This window comes from Gordionus sp. m RMFG-2023, unplaced genomic scaffold (genome assembly GCF_954871325.1).
Source record: "Gordionus sp. m RMFG-2023 unplaced genomic scaffold, tfGorSpeb1-WG-v2 contig_99, whole genome shotgun sequence".
NCBI lineage: Eukaryota > Metazoa > Nematomorpha > Gordioida > Chordodea > Parachordodidae > Gordionus > Gordionus sp. m RMFG-2023.
Genome location: NW_027051193.1, coordinates 5681 through 27617, shown reverse-complemented (window position 1 = coordinate 27617; position 21937 = coordinate 5681). Strand labels below are relative to the sequence as shown.

The following is a 21937-nucleotide window of genomic DNA, read 5'->3' as shown; positions in this document are numbered from 1 at the left end:
AAAAAGTTATATCTAAAAAACCATTTATTTTTATAAATAAAATCGAAATCCATTTTTATGTTTAATTTTTTTTAATAGTAATAATTAGTTAATAAACATAGGCCATATTGTTATTTTTGTTCGCATTCTGTTTATAAAAGTGTGCAATCTCTTTAGAATCTGCTTTTAGTAAAGCTAGTGATATTTACAATCCCCATCACCGCAGATTGACTTCTGATAAATTGGAAATTTTGGTATTTCTAAAATGAAATCTTCGATACATTAATTTTAAATATTTATTTCAAATTTCATAATATATTTGTTTACTACTTATTTATGTAACTAGATTAATGTTATTACTTACTAATAAGCGATTTTTCAATAAAAATATTTTATATACTTTTAAAATTGCAATTGAATTGTATATAAACTATATATAACTAATCATTATAATATATTTAAGCGACATAAGTTATGGTATAGTTAAATTATAGATGTTATACTAATAAAAATTATATTAAAAATTAAAACCATTGGTATCTTTCCAGAATACAAAATTAGATATGATATCGGATCGGTAATCGGCCGATATCAATTTAATATGATCGGCCTCCAAAAAGTGGTATCGGTACACCCCTTAATATTATGTGAACCTGAAAATTTTTTTTTTCACGTAGATGGCAAAAAAAGGAATTTGGGCATCCATTTTGCCAAATATCGAGGCTTGCATAAAATTATCTTTAAAAATCGATCCGAATCGGGCTTTTAAACAACACCCGTCGAGACAATCACCACTTCCCTCCCCCTTTCTATTTATTAAGTACACTTTTATTCTGTTTATTTTTGAATTTTTTTTCAGTACATTCTTCTATTTATTTATTTGCATTTAATTGCTTTTTCTTAAAGAATATTTATTCAAATATAAAAATATTTTTATTTTATTAAATAAATAATGAAAACAAACTCGAAAAAAATGTATTAGTCTATATAACTGCATTTAACTAAATAAATAAAAAATGGTTAACTCATTACTAAAACTCGATATCAAATATGGTCTAAAAATTATTGCTCTAAAAAGGCGAACCACGAAATCGCGCCAAATTTTGCCAGAATCTTGTACTCTATAAATTATGACGGGTAACGAGGTATTATGGTATCCAGTTTTTATTAAAATATTAGTGGGCTTTCGTAATTTATACATTATTATATACAGGGAATTTTTTTTATTGTTTTCGGGTAGCCGTCTATTACATTTTCAAGCCCGGCCCGGTCCGATTCAAAAAAATATTCGGCCCGGCCCGATCCCGAACAAATTTTTTTTATTTGCCCGAAAAGGCCATCTAAATTAAAAATTATTTGACGGTCAGAAATTTTTTAAGATTTTTTTTTAAAAACTGTCCACCAAATATCTTTGCCAGAAAAATATTTACGCATGCTCTGGAGATTTTGCTCGTGGATGGCGCGAAGGTTCAGACATCTTTCAGCGGAATTTCGAAGCTCGCGTAATATTATTTTTGCCTAGCGTCTTAATTTAAAATCGAACGCGTTTAACAACGCTACTGTATCGTGCCGACCCTATCACTCACGGAAATATTCCATTTTTTCTGGATTCTATCAATCAACGTATAAACTGTTGAGTAGTGTTGTTAAACGGCTCGATTTGAGCCTATTATTAAAAACGGCTGACTCAATATTTTAGCCAGAAAAATATTATCAAAGCCTCGAGATTTCGTTAACAGATGTTCAACCCTTTGTGCCACTTAGGAGCAAAATCTTAAGGATTGCACAATATTTTTCCTAATACAATATTGAGTTAGCCCTTTTTAAAAATAGGCTGAAAGCCGTTTAACAACACCACTGCTGAGGCCACCGACGAAATTCGAAAGTACCAATATTTTATTTTATTTTGGTATATAATCGTCATTATCTAATATTTCAATAATGACACTTAAAATAAAATCTTAATTATTCCTTTATATATTAAATATATATCTCCTCTATAAAAATAAGAAATAATTTTTTTAAATTATATTTTTTTATTAACTAACTATGTTTTTTTACATCTCCTATTTTTTTTATTACGTCTTTCTTTTGACCAGATTTTTAAATCTAAAATCTTTTTTTTATTTTATTTTTTACGAATATAAATACAAATCCTCTTCAAAAATGATACGTTAATCCCTTTTATAAGTAAGAAAAATCGTTTATTATTTAGTAAATAAAAAATTGTCATTTTATTTTTTTAGTGAATTTAAATAGAGTTTTATAGCTCTTGACACGTTAAATTTTTTTTAAAAAAAACGGTTAAAGCGTCCGTTTTGCTAAATCTTATGAACGAGTTTGACCCGGTTTTTAGATTCGACCCGGTTTCTCGGGTTTTACGGGCTTGAACTCGGTATAAATGAGTGCATTAAAAAAAAGAGATAGAAGTTAAGCGCTTAAATGAAAACCTTTATAAATATCAATCCTCATTATTCCATTACATACGTATTAATAAAATTAATTGTATACTTTTGTTAGATCTGGTCCCTGGAGTGTAGATCTCCCGAATTTTAGGAGAAGGATTAAAAGTCCCTGCAAATCTAATTTTTTTAGTAATCTAAATTCAGACCTAGAAAATTTTTAATTAAAAATAGGTATACAATTTTCATGTGATGCTTAATGAGGCATAAATATCTAATTGCGCTTTGCCCTAGTTAAAGATACATTTATAACGATCACTTTTATTTCGATGACCATCATTTTTTTCGGTAAAAAAGGGCATTTAGTCGAAATGCCTATTCGATGGTTTCTATTATAGCCATTGGTTTTGGATACAGCTGACTTCAACTATATGTATACTTTTAATCAGTTTAAACGGCTCGTTTTGAGCCGATTATTTAAAACGGCTAACTCAATATTAGCCAGAAAAATATTGTCTAAGCCTCGACCTTTCGTTAATATATATCTAGATCTTTGTATCTTCTATGAGCAAAATCTTCAGGCTTGCGTAGTATTTTTCTGGATAAAATATTGATTTAGCCGTTTTTAAAAATCGGCTCAAAACGAGCCGTTTAACAACTACTTTTAATAAATGAACCGTGCACCTAAGTTTAGTATTAATGTCATTGGGTGTATTCTCTCTCTAATTTAGATTCCGCATGCAGATTCACTTTTCATTGATTATTGGAAAAAAAATAAAAATCACTAATTAATTTGTTTTGTTATAATTCCAAAAAAAATCGTAATTATCGTTTTTATTTTGATAAAAATTCCCATTTTTTAGATAACAATGTCAATTTTTTAGAAGAAAAAAATCCCAGCTATAAATAATAGTGGATTTATGATTATTCTGCCATTTAAATAAAAGAAATTTATGTTAGTAATAAATAAAAAAGAAAATTTATATAGGCGACACCTAGCGGATAAAAAATTAGGCATTTACTTTTATAAAAAACTTGATTTTTTTTTTAAAGGAATGACTAAACATTCTTTCTATTGCACCTTTTTTATAAACAAAACAGCATTTCTTATTTCACACGAGAAAAACAAATTGAATGAAAAAGATAACAAAATAATAGATATTGAAATGTCTCAAAAATAAAAATTCTAACAAATGAATTGCCATATATATAAAAAATAGGGCAGACCGGGGAGTATGTGAGCCCTAAAACGCAAACGTCAATAAAATTAAATTTTATTTACTTATTATGCTATACATAAAAATTAATTTTTCCTGGGAAAAAAACAAATTTGGAAAGGATGCGCTAAACCAAGGGAAGGATGGGTTGTCGCGTGAGGCGTTTTTCAGCTTGTAAAATATCGATTTTTTTTTTAAAATATAAAAATGAGATATTATATATTATTATTTACAAACTATACTTTTTTATTGATGAGAAATAAAGCCATAATTGAAAATAAATTATGGATTTAAAATCGCAAAAAGGATCCATGGTGGCCAACAAGAGCGAACGTTTACGCGAGGCGGATTAATATAGGCAATTTAGTTATTTTTTCATTAATCATTGATTTACATCTTTTTAATGTGGCATAACCCTAGCAAGGATGGATTTTCATTAAATTATGTTAATGATTTCATCATTTGTTTAGTAGTTTCTTCTTTTTTATTTTCTAATACAATTTCTTTAAAAAAAAAAATTTTTTTTTTAAAATAACGATCAAAAAAGCTCACACGAACCCCTGAAAAGTAGCCCCCAGATCCTTCAATATTTTTAAAACGTAATTTTATGGTATTTTAAACGCATTTTTTTTTCTTCTTCGAATAGAGAACGATAATATATGGAAAATGATTTAATCTTTTATATATAAGATAGTTATTGAATAAGGCTGCATTCAAAGTGGAGACGGATCCGTTTTTTTACATCCGTTCCGTCAAGTCAATCTCATATATTTGTTCAAAGTGCTTCCGTTCCGATACCTTCCGTCTTAAAAACGGACCCGGCAAATTTTTGAAGTCAAAACATTTTGACTTTTTGACCCGGCAAATTTATAATTTTTTTAAAATGAAAATCAATATATATATCATTTTTAATGTGATTGATTGACTTTTGACGGAACGGATGTTAAAAAACGGATCCGTCTTCGATTTTAGCCGATAAAACGGCTCGATTTTAGCCGATAAAACGATATTGGCTAATCCTCGAGATTTCGCTAATTGGATATCCAAACCATCGTGCCATCTACGAGGAAAAATCTCCAGGCTTTTAAAAATCGGCTTAAAACGAGCCATTTGATTACCACTACTTTGAAAAGGCTATAAATTATGTATTGTGTTATAGATATTTTTTTTATATCATCCGATATTTCAAAAAAAAAAAAATTGTAGCCTCATATGATATGTATAATATAAAGTTATACACTTATTTGGTTTCAAAAAAAAAATTAACCATTAGAGTTGAGTACTTCTCTAGAAACCCCAAGGCGGGCAAAATATCTTGGGCTCGTAAGATCCCCGGTCACCCATACTTTTAGGAGACTATCTCTAAAACGTGAATCTTTATTTTTAACTATTACAAATTTAGTTATAAAAAAAATCTTTCAAGATTGAAAACACAAATTTTTACCGGTTCAAACTCTTTTTCTGAGTTTTAACCGATTAGAAATTTTTTTTTTTTTTATAAATTTCAAAAAATGATTCCTTTTGAAAATTGTCTAAATCTCACCAAAATTGATTTTTTTTAAACCCTTTCCAGTTCGGTTTTCCAAATGAGCCATTATTTTTTTATAGCCAATAAATATTCTACTAAAAAAAAAGAAGAAGAAAGCAAACCAAGAGATTAAATATATATTATTTGGCATTAATTCAATTTTACATAAATTTTTTTGATTTATTTTGTGGAATTATGAATTACGACAAAATTTCCTAAGACGATTTTATTGTTATTCCTGGTTTGTTACGATTCTTTTTTTGTTATATCGGGTGCGATCAAAATGTGGGTAGGCGGGTTGGCGGGCGTGAAAACATTTTAGTGTCAGCGCTAGCGGGGCGGGAAAAATCAGGCCCGTTGGTCCATCTTTAATCTCTAGAATAACTTATTAGATAAGGGAATGTGATCGTATACTACAAGTGGGTTCTATTAAACAAATATATTTTTTTCCCAGTATATAGCAGGAGCAAGAGCTTCAGAGGTCAAAATTTCGGATCGGTCCTGGATTTTTTTATTTTGAAAATTTCACTTATGATTTTGGTTCTAATTTACAAAAATTATTTTCGAAGGGAAATCGAAAAGATAGCAATAAAGCGAATTCTTTTAAACCGTTTCCATTATTGTGATTTCTCAACGTTTTATTTTCCCTCACCTGATCAATCGATTTTAATTTTTTCTAATCTGCGGGATCTGATATACAGATGAGGATTCAGAGAGCAGGAACATCCTTGCGGGTTATTTTGGAAGGAGGGAGATCTATGGGACTACGCGGTTAACTGCGAGCCCCTAAACTATTTAGAATTTTTCAAGGCTCAATCAAGGCATGGGCTAATCTAAATGAATGTACCCTTCTTTTATCTTTTTTTAAAAAATTAATACGCGAAATTCAAATTATAAATTTAATTATTAGAAAAGAAAGAAAAATATAAAATAAATAAAAAGCCCTAAAAAATACGATAAAAAACATACCTTCAATTCAATGAATTTACTTTACTATATTTTCCCTTTTAATTTATCCTTACATATTTTGTGCTTCTTGTTAAATGTCATGTTTACCTAAATAAAATAATGAATATTTTTTTTTAGCGTTTAAATAGTGCGAACAAATTGGTTTCAAAACGCAAATAATGCATTTCAAATGCATTCGTTTGAAAAAAAAATATCTTGCTTTTTTTTGAAACGTTTTTTTATATGTTGAAGTTATAGGATGGATGCTACAACCTCTTTCTCAAAAGTAGGAATAATTATATTAAAATGATAACGATTAGTGTTGCGTAATCGGCTAAAAACTACGCCTAAGCCTAATAAGGCTAAGCCTAAAAATCGGCTAGCTAAGCCTAAAATCGGCTAAGCCTAATTAGGCTAAGCCTAAAAATCGGCTAAGCCTATTAGGCTAAGCCTAATAATCGGCTAAGCCTAATTAAGTAAGCCTAAAAATCGGCTAAAACTAAAAATCGGCTAAGCCTAATTAGGTTAAGCCTAAAAATTGGCTAAGCCTATATATATCTGCTAAAATTAAATTAGTCAAAATTCTGCATCGATGCTTAGTATTAATTATTATTTATTTATTTTAGTAAAATAATTTATTTTATTTATATTTAATGTAAATATTTTATTATTATCAACAAATAAACATGATATGATTTAATATTTTTTATTTATATTATTATATTTTGAAATGAAAATAAATTTATTTATTTGATGTTATTTTAATAAAAAAAATAATATGCTGCTATATTGTAAAATTGTAATATTCTTTTTAATATAATTTATTAGTGATTTTTACAATCTTCTTTATAAATACATCTTTTATTGAGGAATTATATTGTAAATTTTATTAGATAAATAAACAATCTTTTAGGTGAAATCTTTTATAATTTTTTTATCATTTAAAATTATCTATTTTTTATTAAATGAGGTGGATTTTATGAAACTTTTTTGATGATTTTATATGATCTTTTTAAGGATAATATTTTAATGTGACAATTGTCATAATCGTTATTTTATAAGTTTTTTGAATTTTTTTGAAGAAAATAGGTTAAAAAAAGTATTAATAACATGTGTAAATATAAATTTAGTGAAGATGTACCAAAGAAAAGTGACAATTGTCATAATCGTTATTTTATACGTTTTTTGAATTTTTTGAAGAAAATATGTTAAAATAAGTATTAAAAACATGTTTAAATAAAAATTTAGTGAAGATGTACCATAGAAAAGTGACAATTGTCATAATCGTTATTTTATACGTTTTTTGAATTTTTTTGAAGAAAATAGGTTAAAATAAGTAGTAAAAACATGTTTAAATAAAAATTTAGTGAAGATGTACCATAGAAAAGTGACAATTATCATAATCGTTATTTTATAAGATTTTGGAATTTTTTTGAAGAAAATTTGTTAAAATAAGTATTAATAACATGTGTAAATATAAATTTAGTGAAGATGTACCATAGAAAAGTGACAATATTCCTCCTTATGGTGATTATTACAAACTATATGGAAGAATATGACTTAACAAATAAAATGGAACTACCAATTCATTCTATATTATTGATGTCTATGGATTCAAATATTCTTAACTTATTCACAAAAACAGATAAGATTTATATTTCTTTATCATAATCATTACGAAATCTAACTCTTACAATATCTGAAAGGGTAAGTTCCACTCATTTTTGTTAAATTACAACTGGATACAAGGTTTGTCGGTATCCTTGAGAAAAAAATCGGCATAATTTTATGAAGGTGGGCCTTCATAAAATTCACGTTCGCTCATATTGGGCAGGTCTATGACCAACGTGCTAGATAGGATAAGATAAAATAATTGTTAGATCAAAATTTCTTGAAATGGTCTCAAAATTCGCAGGGATTGTTAGGATTACTGACTTAGACGATTATATTTTGCCATCCCAAGTTTGTATAGCTATCTTGATATCCAATAGAATTTTAAATATAGGAATGCATAAAACCAATTATAATAGAGAAGAATGAAGTCAAAATAAAAACTATTAAAATTAAAGATGGCAAATATTTACAAATTGATAAGGTAACCTAATTCTTGTTTATTATAAGTATGATATAGCTCTAATGATGGATAATTTATCTCTAAATGATAGCATAGCTGTATAATTTAACATATTTTGTATAATTACTTGAGTCGTATCATAGTATCATGATTGCTAATAAGGAAATTTTTCAATCTTAATAATAAATATGAACATTATATTAATATATAAAAACTTTATGAATATATATTTTAAATACTAAAAAATATCTAGTAATAAATTTGGACATAGAATAAAACTTTATTTAAGAATAAAAAATTAAACATATAGATATATATACACAAATAATTTATTCAATTAAATTATAATATAAATACAAGATAATCTCTTAAACATATGTATACAAATATTTTTTCAATCATACTATTAAATATTTGAAAAACTTTTTCACCATTTTCTATTGATATTTCTATTGGTTCTTTGGAATTATTCATAGTGATGGAATAGAAGATTTTTAATACTTCAGATTTAAAAAGGTATTGGTTAGGTATACTAAAACCATCTAGCCCTTCTTCCATCAAAAGTAGAAATAATCTTGATAAAATATAAGCTTTTTAAAGTTAATTATAAATTTTAGGAGATGCTTCTTATTTATGAGATTCAATAATTTTTCATCCAATTTTTAGCTTGGGGATGAAGTAACACTTAATAATCTTATTAGTATTGTGGTTCACCTATTTGCAATTCTAGGCTCCATAAATTTTATATATTCTAACCATTTATAAGATGTCTTTGATACTTCAGACCGAGACTTTTTACCAAGCTTAATTTTATTAAGCTGGTCTTTGTAATTTATAATTTTTTCTTTAATATTGGCATGATTTATCATACCCTGGTAATTCTTCTAGCCTTAAATAAATATAAGCTTACTCATTTATACTTATATGTATACCTAGATCCTATAATGGTCAAATGTTCCATTACTATCATAGACTTCTTATGATCAAGATGTCCCTGGTACAAGAAATTTCATCAACTTCTAAATAATATAGAAATTTTTTGGTAATGGCCAGACGCGTAAGCAATGGAGGGGGGGGGAAGGGGAAATTTTACCCCCCATTGCAAATTTAACTGTTTTCCTAAATATTATTTTAAGCTAATAAAAATTTTACCATCACCCCCCCCCCCGCCACCCCCTGCCCCGTTTCAATATCAAGTAGAGTTTATCCTTACTGCTAGTTGCGTTAATAAATTATTTTCCTATAGCTCACTACTATGTAGAAATTTACAAAAACCAAATTTCGATTTGGAAGTTATTGATTTGTAGGAAAATGTGAACAGGAAGAATGAATGTAGATGAATATTTCATAATATTTATATAGACATTGAATCAAAAATTAAATCTTATAGAATATTATAAAATATCCAATTTCATCCCATTCTTAGATACTTTTTTATCCCAAATTAATGTACGGTTTTTAGATAAAAAAACAAGTCTTTGGTAATCTTCAAATTTTATTACCTAAAGACCCTTCTTCGTTTTCTGGTGCTATTATTGGTAAAATTAAATATTTAGAAGAATTTTATTCCTATGATATTGATACTGAAATTAATTTAATCAGTGAATTCAAATTGTGTATAAATATTTACTACATTTATTATTTTACCTGAGCATGCTATTAATGTGCTCAATTGGTATAAGAAAACCTTGGCTTAATTTCCAAATTTTTTGAAGGTATTTAATATTCCTGCATGTTTGAAAATTACAACATATACTAATGAAAGGACCTTTTCCAAATTGAGAAGGTTGTAAACTTATTGACCACAAACTACTTCCAAATAGTGTTGTTAAACGGCTCGTTTTGAGCCGATTTTTAAAAACGGCTAACTCAATATTCCATCCAGAAAAATATTACGCAAGCCTGAAGATTTTGCTCATAGAAGGAACAAAGGTCTAGACATATATTAACGAAATCTCGAGGCTTAGGCCTAATTTTTCTGGCTAAAACATTGAGTTAGCCGTTTTAGAAAATCGGCTCAAAATAAGCCTTTTAACAACACTACTTCCAAATCTCGGCTAAATGGGTCAGCTCTGTTAAATATCCACAGAGATTGGATTCCAACGACAAACGAAATTTTTCATGAATTGGCAAATTTCCTACGAAAATTAAAAATCGCATTATAATTCTAGTATTTAATAAATTTTTTGTATAATATTGTATTTGATAATAAGTTATAAAAACTTGTTAAAAATTTTCTAGTCAATATTTATACACACTACAATTAGTATTTTCAATAAAAAAAATTTATATTATATGAGAATTTAAGTTGAAACTAGTTTTTAAGCCAATTTTATAAAAAAAATTGACACTAAACTTTATTTCAATTTATATTTAAAAATTTTTTTTATTTATAATATACCTATCTTAAAATAAAAATTAGTTTATAACCTTTATTTCTTCTTTAAATATTCAAAAGTGCGAATTAGTAAATAGAAGCTAAAAATATTAATATAATTATTATTGAATTATGAATAATTTAAAAGAATAGCTCAAAGATATGACCTGGCCGAAGATGGGGGAAAAGCTGGCCAAAGGGGGTTTTCCACCTATAGGAAAATTATGGATACATAACTGGTAATGGCATTATGCCCTAAAAATATAAATATATCAATTCACATTTTAAAAAAATGTCAATTTATAAATCAAATCTTACATTTTTGAAGTAGTATCCATTTATTCTTGTATCAAAATCCAAATTATTATAAAGACAAGTTTCCAAAAAACCAAACCAAGTTTCGTTTTTATTGGAAATGGAAATGTGCCCCAATTTAAGCTAATGCATTGAAATGCATTATTTGCATTTGCAATGCAACATTTGAAACACTCAAGTGAGCACTATAATGGAACATTTGACCATTATTGGGTCTTAGTATAAATGTAAATAAGTATGCTTACATTTATTTAAAGCTAGAAGAAGAATTCCCACAGTATGGTACTTCATGCCAAAGTCTGGGAAAAAAAGTTTAAAATTACAAAAACCAGCTTAATAAAATTAAGCTTGCTAAGAATGCTGGGTCTGAAGGATCAAAGACCTCTTATAAATGGTTAGAATATTTAAAATTTATGTATGATTGCTGACAGGCCAACCACTAGTAATTTCGATACTAGTGAGAGTATTAAAAGAGTTAACTCACCCTAAAGCTAAAAATTTTTAATGAAAAACTGTTGAATCTTATTAATAAATAAACCATCTCCAAATAGGTAAAATTTATAATAATCTTAAAAAAGCTTACATTTAATCAAGATTATTGATGGCTTTAGTATGCCTAACCAATAACTATATAAATTGGTCTAAAATTCTTCTACTCCACAGAACCACTAGTAGAACCATCAATAGAAAATGGTGAAACAGCTCTTCAAATACTTAATAGCATAATTAAATAAGTTATTTGTATATATTTGTGTAAGAGATTATCTTGTATATATATATTTTTTAATTCATAAAGTTTTTATTAATTAATATATTGTCCTATATTAATTATTCAAGATTGAAAAATTACATTAAAATTAAACTTATTAAAATATAAATGCTTAATTATAATATCTTTGATTAATAACTCATTAACTAGACGGTTTTTTTATCATACATTTTGTCAAATAAATTCTGGGATTTTAAATTATAAGGTGATCAGACTAAAGATTTCAGAATTTAAGCACAATTCCATTTTATTATATAAAATTATTTATTAAGTAATATTATTCTAAATAATAACAATAAAATTACATTATTTGATAAAATAAACATTAAATATAAGAATGATATATATAAAAAAAATATTTAAGAGTTTAAAAAATTTTTTAAATTTGTTTATTAAAATTCTCGATTCAATTGTTGATGGGTTATTTTGTCCGCTGACAGAGAATGCTCTACTGGTCAAGTTGGGCATTGTATCTTTTAGATATAAAGAAAATATAAGACCTGTGTCATTAGCATCAGCAGCTATTCCTTCATTGCTTATAGGCATATTGTTTTAACAATAATTATCAATATGAGCCTTAAAAGTTCAATTTTTTTTTACACAATACCTCCAAAACTATGTTCATCATTAACATGGGCATGTGATAATCTCATGTTATATTCTCTTTCCTCTCTAAATAGACCATTTTTAGGATAGGGTTTCACACCATAACATGAGGCATATTTTTCATTAAGGCCAGGGAATGGTTTGGCAAGTGGTGGATTATGAGTCTGGTCATCAATTTTTGTACATTATTTTTAAATATGATTGATTTGATTTAATGTGAGTAAAAATGAATTATAATCTGATTTCTATACAATGACATAAATACTCCCCTCATCACTCTGCTTTTCATAAGCCCCAACATCATTAAAATAGGAATTTTCTATTTATGTCTGTTAAGGCTAACTAGACTAATGTAAATCTATCTTTGTAACAAAAAAAAATTAAGATCCACTATTTGGTTGAAGGACATTTTATATAGATATGTTTTACATCCAAGGCACCAAAATATTTGGGGAACCCTGAATGAAGCAGGAACTCTTGGAGAATTTTAATAATTATATATTTAAATTCCTAAATTTAATGTACTCTTTTCCTATCATTTCTTGAAGGCTTTGGCATTTAAATATCTTTAGCAGCATTCCAAATTGCCTTGCATACTGATTTAACTATGTATGCAACACAGGATTTGAATTTCCTTGAACTATATGATAATTATGAGAAAGACATACCAGAGTTAGTAACTTCAGGGTTGATATCATCATATATCATGCTAAGAATATGCGAGAATGTTGTTCTTTTCATTCTTGTATAATCAAAGAACTGAGATATGTTGTTAGAATACCTTTCAGTGAAACGTACTCAGAGAATAATTGTCTTTTAATTATCTATGATGTTTTCCTTCTTATATGTGTTAGTAATAAATATAATGCCAACATCTTTCCTTGATCCATGCTAATAAGCTCCATTTTTAATTTAAAAATGCCGCCTCAATTTAAACGAAGCAAGCGTTACGTTTTTTTAATATATTTATTAAAATAGTACGGTTAAAAACGCGAACGCTCAATTTGCGCGCACTATTAAATCTTATATCGCGATTTTTTTTTATCGATTTAAGAAAGGCAAAGAGAAAGAATTGGAAAAAGCTAAAATAACTCTAAACGATTGTCTGGCATGTAGCGGCTGCGTAACATCCGCGGAAACCGTACTCATAAATCAACAAAGTGTCGAAGAATTATTCAAGATAGCTGAACAAAATGCACACTCTATTTTGGTATACATTATAATAATACATATACAGTGTTGTTAACGGCTCGTTTCAAGTCGATTTTTAAAAAACGGCTGACTCAATGGTTAATATAGAGAAGTATCATATTCAAGTCGGAAGATTTTGCTCATAGAAGGAACAAAGGTTTAGACATATATTACCCAAATCTCGAGGCGTAGTCAATATTTTTCTAGCTAAAATCAAAACGAGCCGTTTAACAATACTATATATATATGTTTAGATAAATTTTATATTAATATTATTTATTTTTCTTTAGACCAATAATTTTGCCGATTACAGGCCTATTTTGATATCGTGTTCTCCGCAATCATTATCCTCGTTGGCCATTCATTATGATTTGACTATAACTGAAACGGCGAATGCTTTGAGAAGCTATTTCCAAAAACAATACGGTAAAGTTTATTTGTATATTTTGATAATATAATCATTTTCGTAATACTAATTTAAAGGTGTCAAATATTTTTTAAATACCACGTTCGCTCGGAATTTCAGCTTATTAGAATCAGCCAAAGAATTTTTGAGGGTATATAAAACTAAGGAAGCCAACGATGATCAAGACACTATTCGTAATAATAATAATAATATTATAAAATGTGAGAATTGTCATGATACCCCATTGAAGCTGCCTATCATAACTTCTATCTGTCCTGGATGGGTGTGCTACGCAGAAAAAAGCTTGGGAGAAATTATAATACCGCACATGAGTAAAGTCAAATCGCCTCAGCAAATTTTTGGATCGCTATTAAAAGATTTGAACCTGATAAATAGTAAAAATATCTCTGGCGAACATTCCACAAATTGGTATCACGTATCCATTATGCCATGTTACGACAAGAAATTGGAAGCATCACGACCCGATTTCACTCATTCTTTTAACCAGGACGCTACGAATATCCGTGATAACCAGGAATTTATGTCGCACAAAGATGTCGATTGCGTATTATCTACCATCGAAGTCAAGGAGTTGTTGGATAGCCAAGACATAAACCTTAAATCCTTATTAGCCCAGATAGCATCTCCTCCAAATGACAAAAATGATCTCACCAGCGACGAACCCGGCAATGACTTGGCTCATTATCTGCTTTCGTTCGATTACACTCATCAGGGGGGTGGGTCAGGGGGTTACGCGGAATTCGTGATCGGATACGCCCTCAAACACAAATGGGGCTGCGAGACTTACGAAACGCATTACGCAGATGATTCCAAAAATTCTTTAGTCGGAACCGATTCCAGTGATCGTCATAAATACCGGGTCGAAATAAGAACTTTAAAGTAAATTTATATCTTTTTTTTTACCACACGGGTCATCCATGTTAGATTCTCCTTTATTGTATTTTTTTTTAAAAAAAAGATTTGAATTTTATTTGAAATCCTTCATAATATAAATAATCAGAAATTTGCATAATCTTAGGGTGGGCCTCCGTGTAATTTGCATGCGCTAACTTTGTATCAGGGCAAGAAAAGATTTTTAAAATCTTGGCGAAATATCTTATATAATTTATCTTGGGAATGGACATTATATGTTATTTAAAACGATAGTCGATGATATTTATTTAGGAACTAAGGTTTTTTCTTTAGCCTTTGCCGCCATTCGTCCACGCTTCCTTTTTTTGACATACGTGGATTTCGCCTAATTCTGCTGAATTTTTTGTATTCGCGAATTCGCGTTTAACCGTGAATGGCGAGTTAGACGTTGTATTAATAGGTGTTCAAAAAAAATTTAAAAATAGCTTATTTATCTATTTTCATTAAAAGTTTTGATATTTTGGACGCAGCCCTTAAATCGAAATAATATCCTATCCTCCAAATCGTTTTTTTCTTTAGGAACAAAGATATGCGGGAATTAAAGTTGATCGACACATCTACAGGTGACATCTTGTTGAATTTCGCCCAAGCATATGGATTCCAAAATATTCAAAACGTCGTTCAGAAAATCAAAAGATCGAATAAATGTCCTTATCATTATATCGAAATAATGGCGTGCCCTAGTGGTAAGTTTTATAAATTTAAAGAAAGAAAGAAAGAATGAGAAAATAAAGAATAAATAAAAAAGGAAAATAATAAATTTTTTTTAACCAACATTACAAAATATAGGTTGCCTAAACGGGGGTGGTCAGATACGGATCGAGCAGACGACAAACTCGCGGCAAGACAAACTGAATCTATTTAATTCGGTTGACGCCATTTATCATTCCGTGCCTAATGTAATCACGGACCCTTATAATCAGATATCCTCTGTCAGGGATATTTTAAATTCTGATTTATTGGCCAAACAAGATAGCTGCGGTCAGAAACATATGTTCCTCACGGAGTATCACCCAGTTCTCAAAGATGCTTTAACCGCTTCCATGATTATCAAATGGTGAAATGATGGGGTAAAAATAAAAATTCCTAGAAAAAACTTTTCGTAGAATAACGCCGCGAAATTCCATTTCGATCGCAAGTTTCTAGCTTTTGGGGTTTTTTTTTTCGAATTTATCCGATAATTTATTTTTACGCGCGAATAATTATGGAAAACGCTTATTATATCATACCATAATTGTATAATTAGTAAAAAGTGTATATTAATATATTATCAATTTTTTAAAAAAAAATTTTTCCCCTAAATTACTCATGCTCCTCCTTTATCTCTTAAAGTGTATGTGTAAATAAATTTTATTTATTAATTAAAGATGCTCAATTATCTAATTACAAATCTTTGCTAAGAAACTGGAAATTTATTGTTTGTACATTTTCGTGATCTGGGCCAAATTGTTTATATATATTTTATATTTATAATATTTTTTTTAAAAAAAAATATATTTTATAGATTTTGGGTCATAACATAATCATTATAAATTTAAAGAATAAAGAAACAAAAACAGGGAAAGAGGGATAGTAAATTTTTATTATTGATTTTTTTAAATTATACCAGGCCGGGCCTGAAAATTTTTTTTTAAAAAAGTATCCTGGCCAGACCGGGCCGTATATTTTAAAACCAACTATTAGAAAATCGCCATTATTAGCTTATAAAAATCGAAAATACCGGGTCGGACTTGGAAATTTTTTTAAAAAAAAAAGCCGGGGTGGACCGGGCCGGAAATAAAAATATATAAACCGGGCGGGGCCGAAAATTTTTTTTTAAAATAAATATCCGGACCGGGCCCTGCAAATGCTACCTCTGCAGGTCTCAGATTTTTATATTATTTGCCAAGCTCTGTAAAAAAAAACGTAATTTATATAACGTAGATAAAATAATATTATTTTTTATATCTAGTTAAGCACAAATTTTCTGGGAAAATTACTCATTTTTCTTAAAAAATAAAATTTTTATTACAAAAATAAAAAGGAAATGAAAATAAATTAGAAAATTATAAATTAAATACTGGGAGTGTGCAAGATTTCATTAAATATTTTTCTTTAATTTTTTTTTTAAAACTTCCTAAATAAAAATTTGTTTGAATTTATTAATATATACACTTTTGTTAAAACAAAAATAAAAATCAAATTAATTTTATCTTGAAATATTATAATGTATAAATTGTTATCAATATTCTACACAGTGTCTCTTATCTTCTGCGATTCTCAGGGTAAAATTATATTGATTTATATTTAAATTATTCATTATATAACGGCTTATATAAATTTATCATTAAGAGATATGATAATTTTTGCAAAATATTTGTTCTAAATTACATTAAAAAGAAACAGAATAAAATGAATAAACAGAATAAACTATAATAAACAAATTGCTATATGTAATAATTTAGTATATCTTGAGATGTGTTAACATTATTATTTGAAATTATCTAACTCCTCAGATTTCTGGATTAAAAATTTGGCCTGACATTAAATAAATGAAGCATGAAAATTTAAAATATTTTATCTTTATCGAATGAGTTGTTATTATATTATATTATAGTTTCTTTATAAATGATATTTTTAATATTAAAGAATAGCTGTTAATATAATTCGATCTAACTACATCAGTTCCCTATTCCCTTGTTGATGGATACAAATTAATTACTCATTTTCTTAATTATTGCGTTTGAAATGATATTTTTTTTTACTATTATGTATCATTTCTTATATTAGGGAATTTTATAAAGAAAATTAGTCATTTCTGTAAAAATAAGAAATGGAAGGTAATTTCAAATTCCAAATAAGTATCTTAAAATATTGGCAATTCAAATTATTATAAAGTATCTTCTCATTTGTAAACTCAAAGAGTCTGTGCAACTGAGACATAAAAAATTGTTATTATAAATTTCCCCCAGCAATCATTTAATACTTCTTATCTTTAAAATATCAATTTAAGAACAGCGTTGCCTTTCTTTTTTTTGTATAATTTATAAAAAAATTTGAAAAAAAAAATGTAAACAATTTACTAAATAATTATTATGTCAATATAAGGTTAGTTTACGAATTTGTTGAAAGATTTAACTTTTTCCCTTTAAAAAGAAATGTTTATTACAAAATTAAAATAATGAAATAAAAAATAGTTTAGTGGAAATATTTCAAGATACCTGCAGGGCCAGCCCTAAGCCTGGCCAGGCCCGACTGTATTTTAATATTTTTAAATATACTAGGGCCAAGCTTAAAAATTATTTTTAAAAATGCCCTGGCTGGGTCGTATAATATCAAAGCCAAATATTTTAAATCGTTATTATTAAAATTAGAAATAAATATTACATATATAAAGCTGGGCCGGGCCTGATAAAAAAACCCTGATCGAGATGAAAAAATTATCCGGCCGGGTCGTGCACATAGTATCCCATCAGGTCTCTAAAATATATTATAAATTAAAAACCCTACACGTTTGTAAAGCAAACCGCGCCTACTTTTACTCGCAAACAGTTCGAAAAAAATGTTGTTTAAACCATCTATCAGCTAATAAAAAAAAGAGTTGGAAACAAAACAAAAGCCTATACCCGATAACTAACAGTTTTGGTGGGAGGTGGCGGATTTTAAGTTTAATTTCTTCAGTGCAAGCCTTAATGATTACCAGACCTGTAGCCCCTGGTATAATTAAAAAAATTAAAGTACGGCCATGCCCGTGTACCCGGGCCGGGCTTAGGGACGGGCCTGAAGGTTTTCTGATGAGTATTATCTATATTAATAAGATGACCAATTTTAATATTCTATTTTCGATTAATATGGTTTTTAATTCTTTATCATTTACATTTGTAGCATACACTTGTACCAGAAAAACCGAACCTCAAATGGTACAAATTATTAGTATTCGTTCTTTTTTTTAAAAAAAATATCCGGGCAGTATATTTTTAAAACCTGAAAATCGACATTATTAGATATAAAAAATCAAAAATAAATATTATATATTTATAAAAAACATTCGGGCCGGGCAAAGATAAGAAGTAAAATTTTGTAAAAAGCTAATTCTGCTAGCACACGGACGATATTATTATTTAATATAGCGATCGGATTGCTATAGAAATCATTGATAATTGGCTTATTCTTGACTAAGGAATATTTTATTAGAAAGTTAGTAGAGTTGTAAGATAGTTTTAGATTCAATCTTATTTAAATGATAGACTGTTCAAGTGATATAAAATATGATTAATCCTTGCCATCAACACTGGCTTTATGATTCTCGGAAAGGTAAAGGAAAATCAATTTAGTAGTTAATTAATAAAACCCACTGCAAATCTTTCTGTCAAGGAGAACAAATAAGTTTTCGGAAAATCAGGGAAGAACTACGTATCCTGTTCCTGATTCCGTTAATCTGCTAAAAAAAGACATGGTGCCGTCATTGAAAGCATCTAGTGTAGTAAACTCTAAAAACTTTTAAAGTCAAAATTAAAATTACAGATAACAAAATTAATTTACTAGTACAAAATCATTGATGGTCAAAACATAATTAATTATATATATATATATAATTCAGAATTATTACAAATATTGCCTGATATTCAATCAATTAACTCTTCGTCACATTCATTTTTCACTATGTAAATGCATTTCAGGCTAAAGATTATAGAAGTTGTAAGACATTCCCCCTATATTCTTATTTTATTTTTTTAAATTCTAAACAGATATATAGTATATTATAAATTATAAAAATAAAAAAAGGTATATATATATATATATTAAAAGTGAATGTATATTTTATAAAATATCGATAGCTCTAAAAAGAGCTTATAGTAAATAGTTCCTAAAAAACAGGTATAATTATGTTTAAAAATTTCTAATTGGAGTTTTTGTTTAAGAAAAATTGATTCGCGTTTTTCGTTTGTAATGTTATAAATTTTACGTGCTAAGATTTTTTTAAAAAAATATGTTGATTGTGAGATTGCCATTAGTTGAAATGACTATGGGTTGAAAAATAAAGTTATTTAGTATTGAGTATTTTTATTATTTTCCCCGCTAGTAAGAGGGTTTGAATTAATTGATGAGGGAAAGGAAGAGACGCAGGTTGAGTCCCAAATTAGGGATTTCCCATTGGATCATGGGGTGCAGGTTAAACCGTCAGGTCTGAGACCATCTTGTAAAGAGAGGTTTGTTGGTTCTAGGATGTTAGGTATTTTAGCTTTATTAAGAGCGTTATGGATGATTTTATTTATAGCTTTATGCCGGAGGTGGCGACCTTGGCTGCGGGAGCAGTTTAGGCCGTGTCTTGCGTTTGGTTGAACGGGTAGGTTGCAAAGGAGGCAAATGTGTGAATGTGTAAGCGAGCATCCAAGTCTAAATCCTATGGTAACTCTCAGTTGGTCATTGGTTAAGAGATTACCAAGGGTTAGGCTTGGAAGTAGACCTGTGCGCCGCCGGCAATTTTATTCACGCCGGAACAGCCGCCGATTGAGATCAGCTGCGTGAGCCAGCTAGCCGCCGATTTTTCTTATGGCGGCGGCGCGGCGTGAATAATATTTAGAATGTTGTTTAATTATATTTATATATTAAATTATTATTATTTAAATTTGAATATTAACATTAATATAATAAAACATGAATTGTATTCTATTGCTTTATATAATAGAATAGTGTATATCATTTACATTCATTCATACACCATATTCATTTCGGCCATATTAATTATTTTTATGGATTTGCGCGTTTTAAACCACCCTATATACAATTATGAAATAACAACTCTCTCTACTAATCAAAAATCAAGTTATGTGTGGAAGTACTTTGGAAATCTTATTTTGAAGAATGAGAATAATAAAAGCACGATAATGCCTTATTATATTTATTGTGAACCTTGTTTAAAATTGGGGAAAAAAGATGAGGAAGATTCGGATAAAAATAATCCATTTTCACGGTAATTTATTTTAATTTTAGACTTATATATATATATAATTTATATTTTAGTTATGATATCAAATGTTATAGCAAAAATATAAGTACGAGTAACCTTTCTCGTCACTTACTTAATGTGCATAAAATATCAGAAAAAACTATAAATCCATTCAAACTCTAAAAATGTTTCCAAAGCCAACGCCAACATGTAGCAAGAATATAAAAGATAAAAAATGGCTCTTTGGTTAGTATTAATGTTTATTAATATTCATTTAAAATTTTTAACTGGTTTGTTAAATTAATTTTATTAAGCTCTATTTGTTCAAAACAACTAAATTTTTAAGTTTGTTTTGTCAGCTCTTATTTTGAGAACTTTTTAATGTAAAAACATAATTTATTAAAATAATTATGTAAAACTTTAAAACAACTAAATTTTTAGTTTGTTTATTGTCAGCTCTATTTTGAGATCCAATGCATAAACTTATGTATAATTTAAATTAATAAAATAATTATGTAAAACTTTAAAACAACTAAATTTTTAGTTTGTTTTTTGTCAGCTCTATTTTGAGAACTTTTTAATGTACAAACTTAATATATAATTTATTAAAATTATTATGTAAAACTTTAAAACAACTAATTTTTTAGTTTGTTAATTGTCAGCTCTATTTTGAGATCCTTTTAATGCATAAACTTAATGTATAATTTAAATTTATTAAAATAATTATGTAAAACTTTAAAACAACTAAATTTTTAGTTTGTTTATTTTAATGAATAAACTTAAAATATATTTTATTAAATTATGTAAAACTTTATTTTGAAAGTTCAAAACTAAATCAAATTTTTTATTTGTTTCTCTTTTTTAAATATCTTTTTTCTAATAGGGCGAAATTATGTTTTGATGTGCTGCTTAGATTTATTGCCATTTCATTCTATAAGCAATAATGGGATGACAGATTTTCTAAAGGTTTAAAATTTAAATAAAATGATTATTAAAAAATAAATTGCCTAAAAAATAGAAATATAAGATAATTGATTCCTCATCAGAATTGCCTAATAGGACAACTATTAGTCGGGGAGCACTTGATGATGTTTATTGTTCTATAAAGGCACATGTTTTAAACCTGATTGATGCTGGTCCAAAATTCTGTTCCATTACTTTTGATTTATGGACCTATAATTTCAAGCGGCTAAATTATATTACAATTAGTCTTCATCATTTAGATAAAAATTTTGATTTAAAATATTTTACCCTGGCAACCCG

The 21937-nt window shown here is 27.8% G+C and overlaps 1 protein-coding gene across 1 annotated transcript; it reads left to right on the top strand.

The window, feature by feature from the left end:
- Positions 1 to 7950: 7950 nt before the first annotated feature.
- On the top strand, positions 7951 to 15943 carry LOC135930769 (cytosolic Fe-S cluster assembly factor narfl-like). Its single transcript, XM_065467555.1, has 7 exons — positions 7951 to 8036; positions 8080 to 8169; positions 13270 to 13425; positions 13697 to 13832; positions 13890 to 14712; positions 15265 to 15431; positions 15535 to 15943. Exons 1-7 carry the CDS (start codon positions 7971 to 7973, stop codon positions 15804 to 15806), a joined length of 1710 nt encoding a protein of 569 aa, XP_065323627.1. The 5' UTR covers positions 7951 to 7970; the 3' UTR covers positions 15807 to 15943.
- Positions 15944 to 21937: the final 5994 nt, after the last annotated feature.

Bases quoted from the DNA above. Each gene is read 5' to 3' on its own strand.
- LOC135930769 (XM_065467555.1), top strand. From the start codon at position 7,971: ATGGTCTCAAAATTCGCAGGGATTGTTAGGATTACTGACTTAGACGAT. The intron at 13,833-13,889 runs GTAAAGTTTATT...ACTAATTTAAAG, and splicing joins CTATTTCCAAAAACAATACG to GTGTCAAATATTTTTTAAAT. The intron at 15,432-15,534 runs GTAAGTTTTATA...TACAAAATATAG, and splicing joins AATAATGGCGTGCCCTAGTG to GTTGCCTAAACGGGGGTGGT.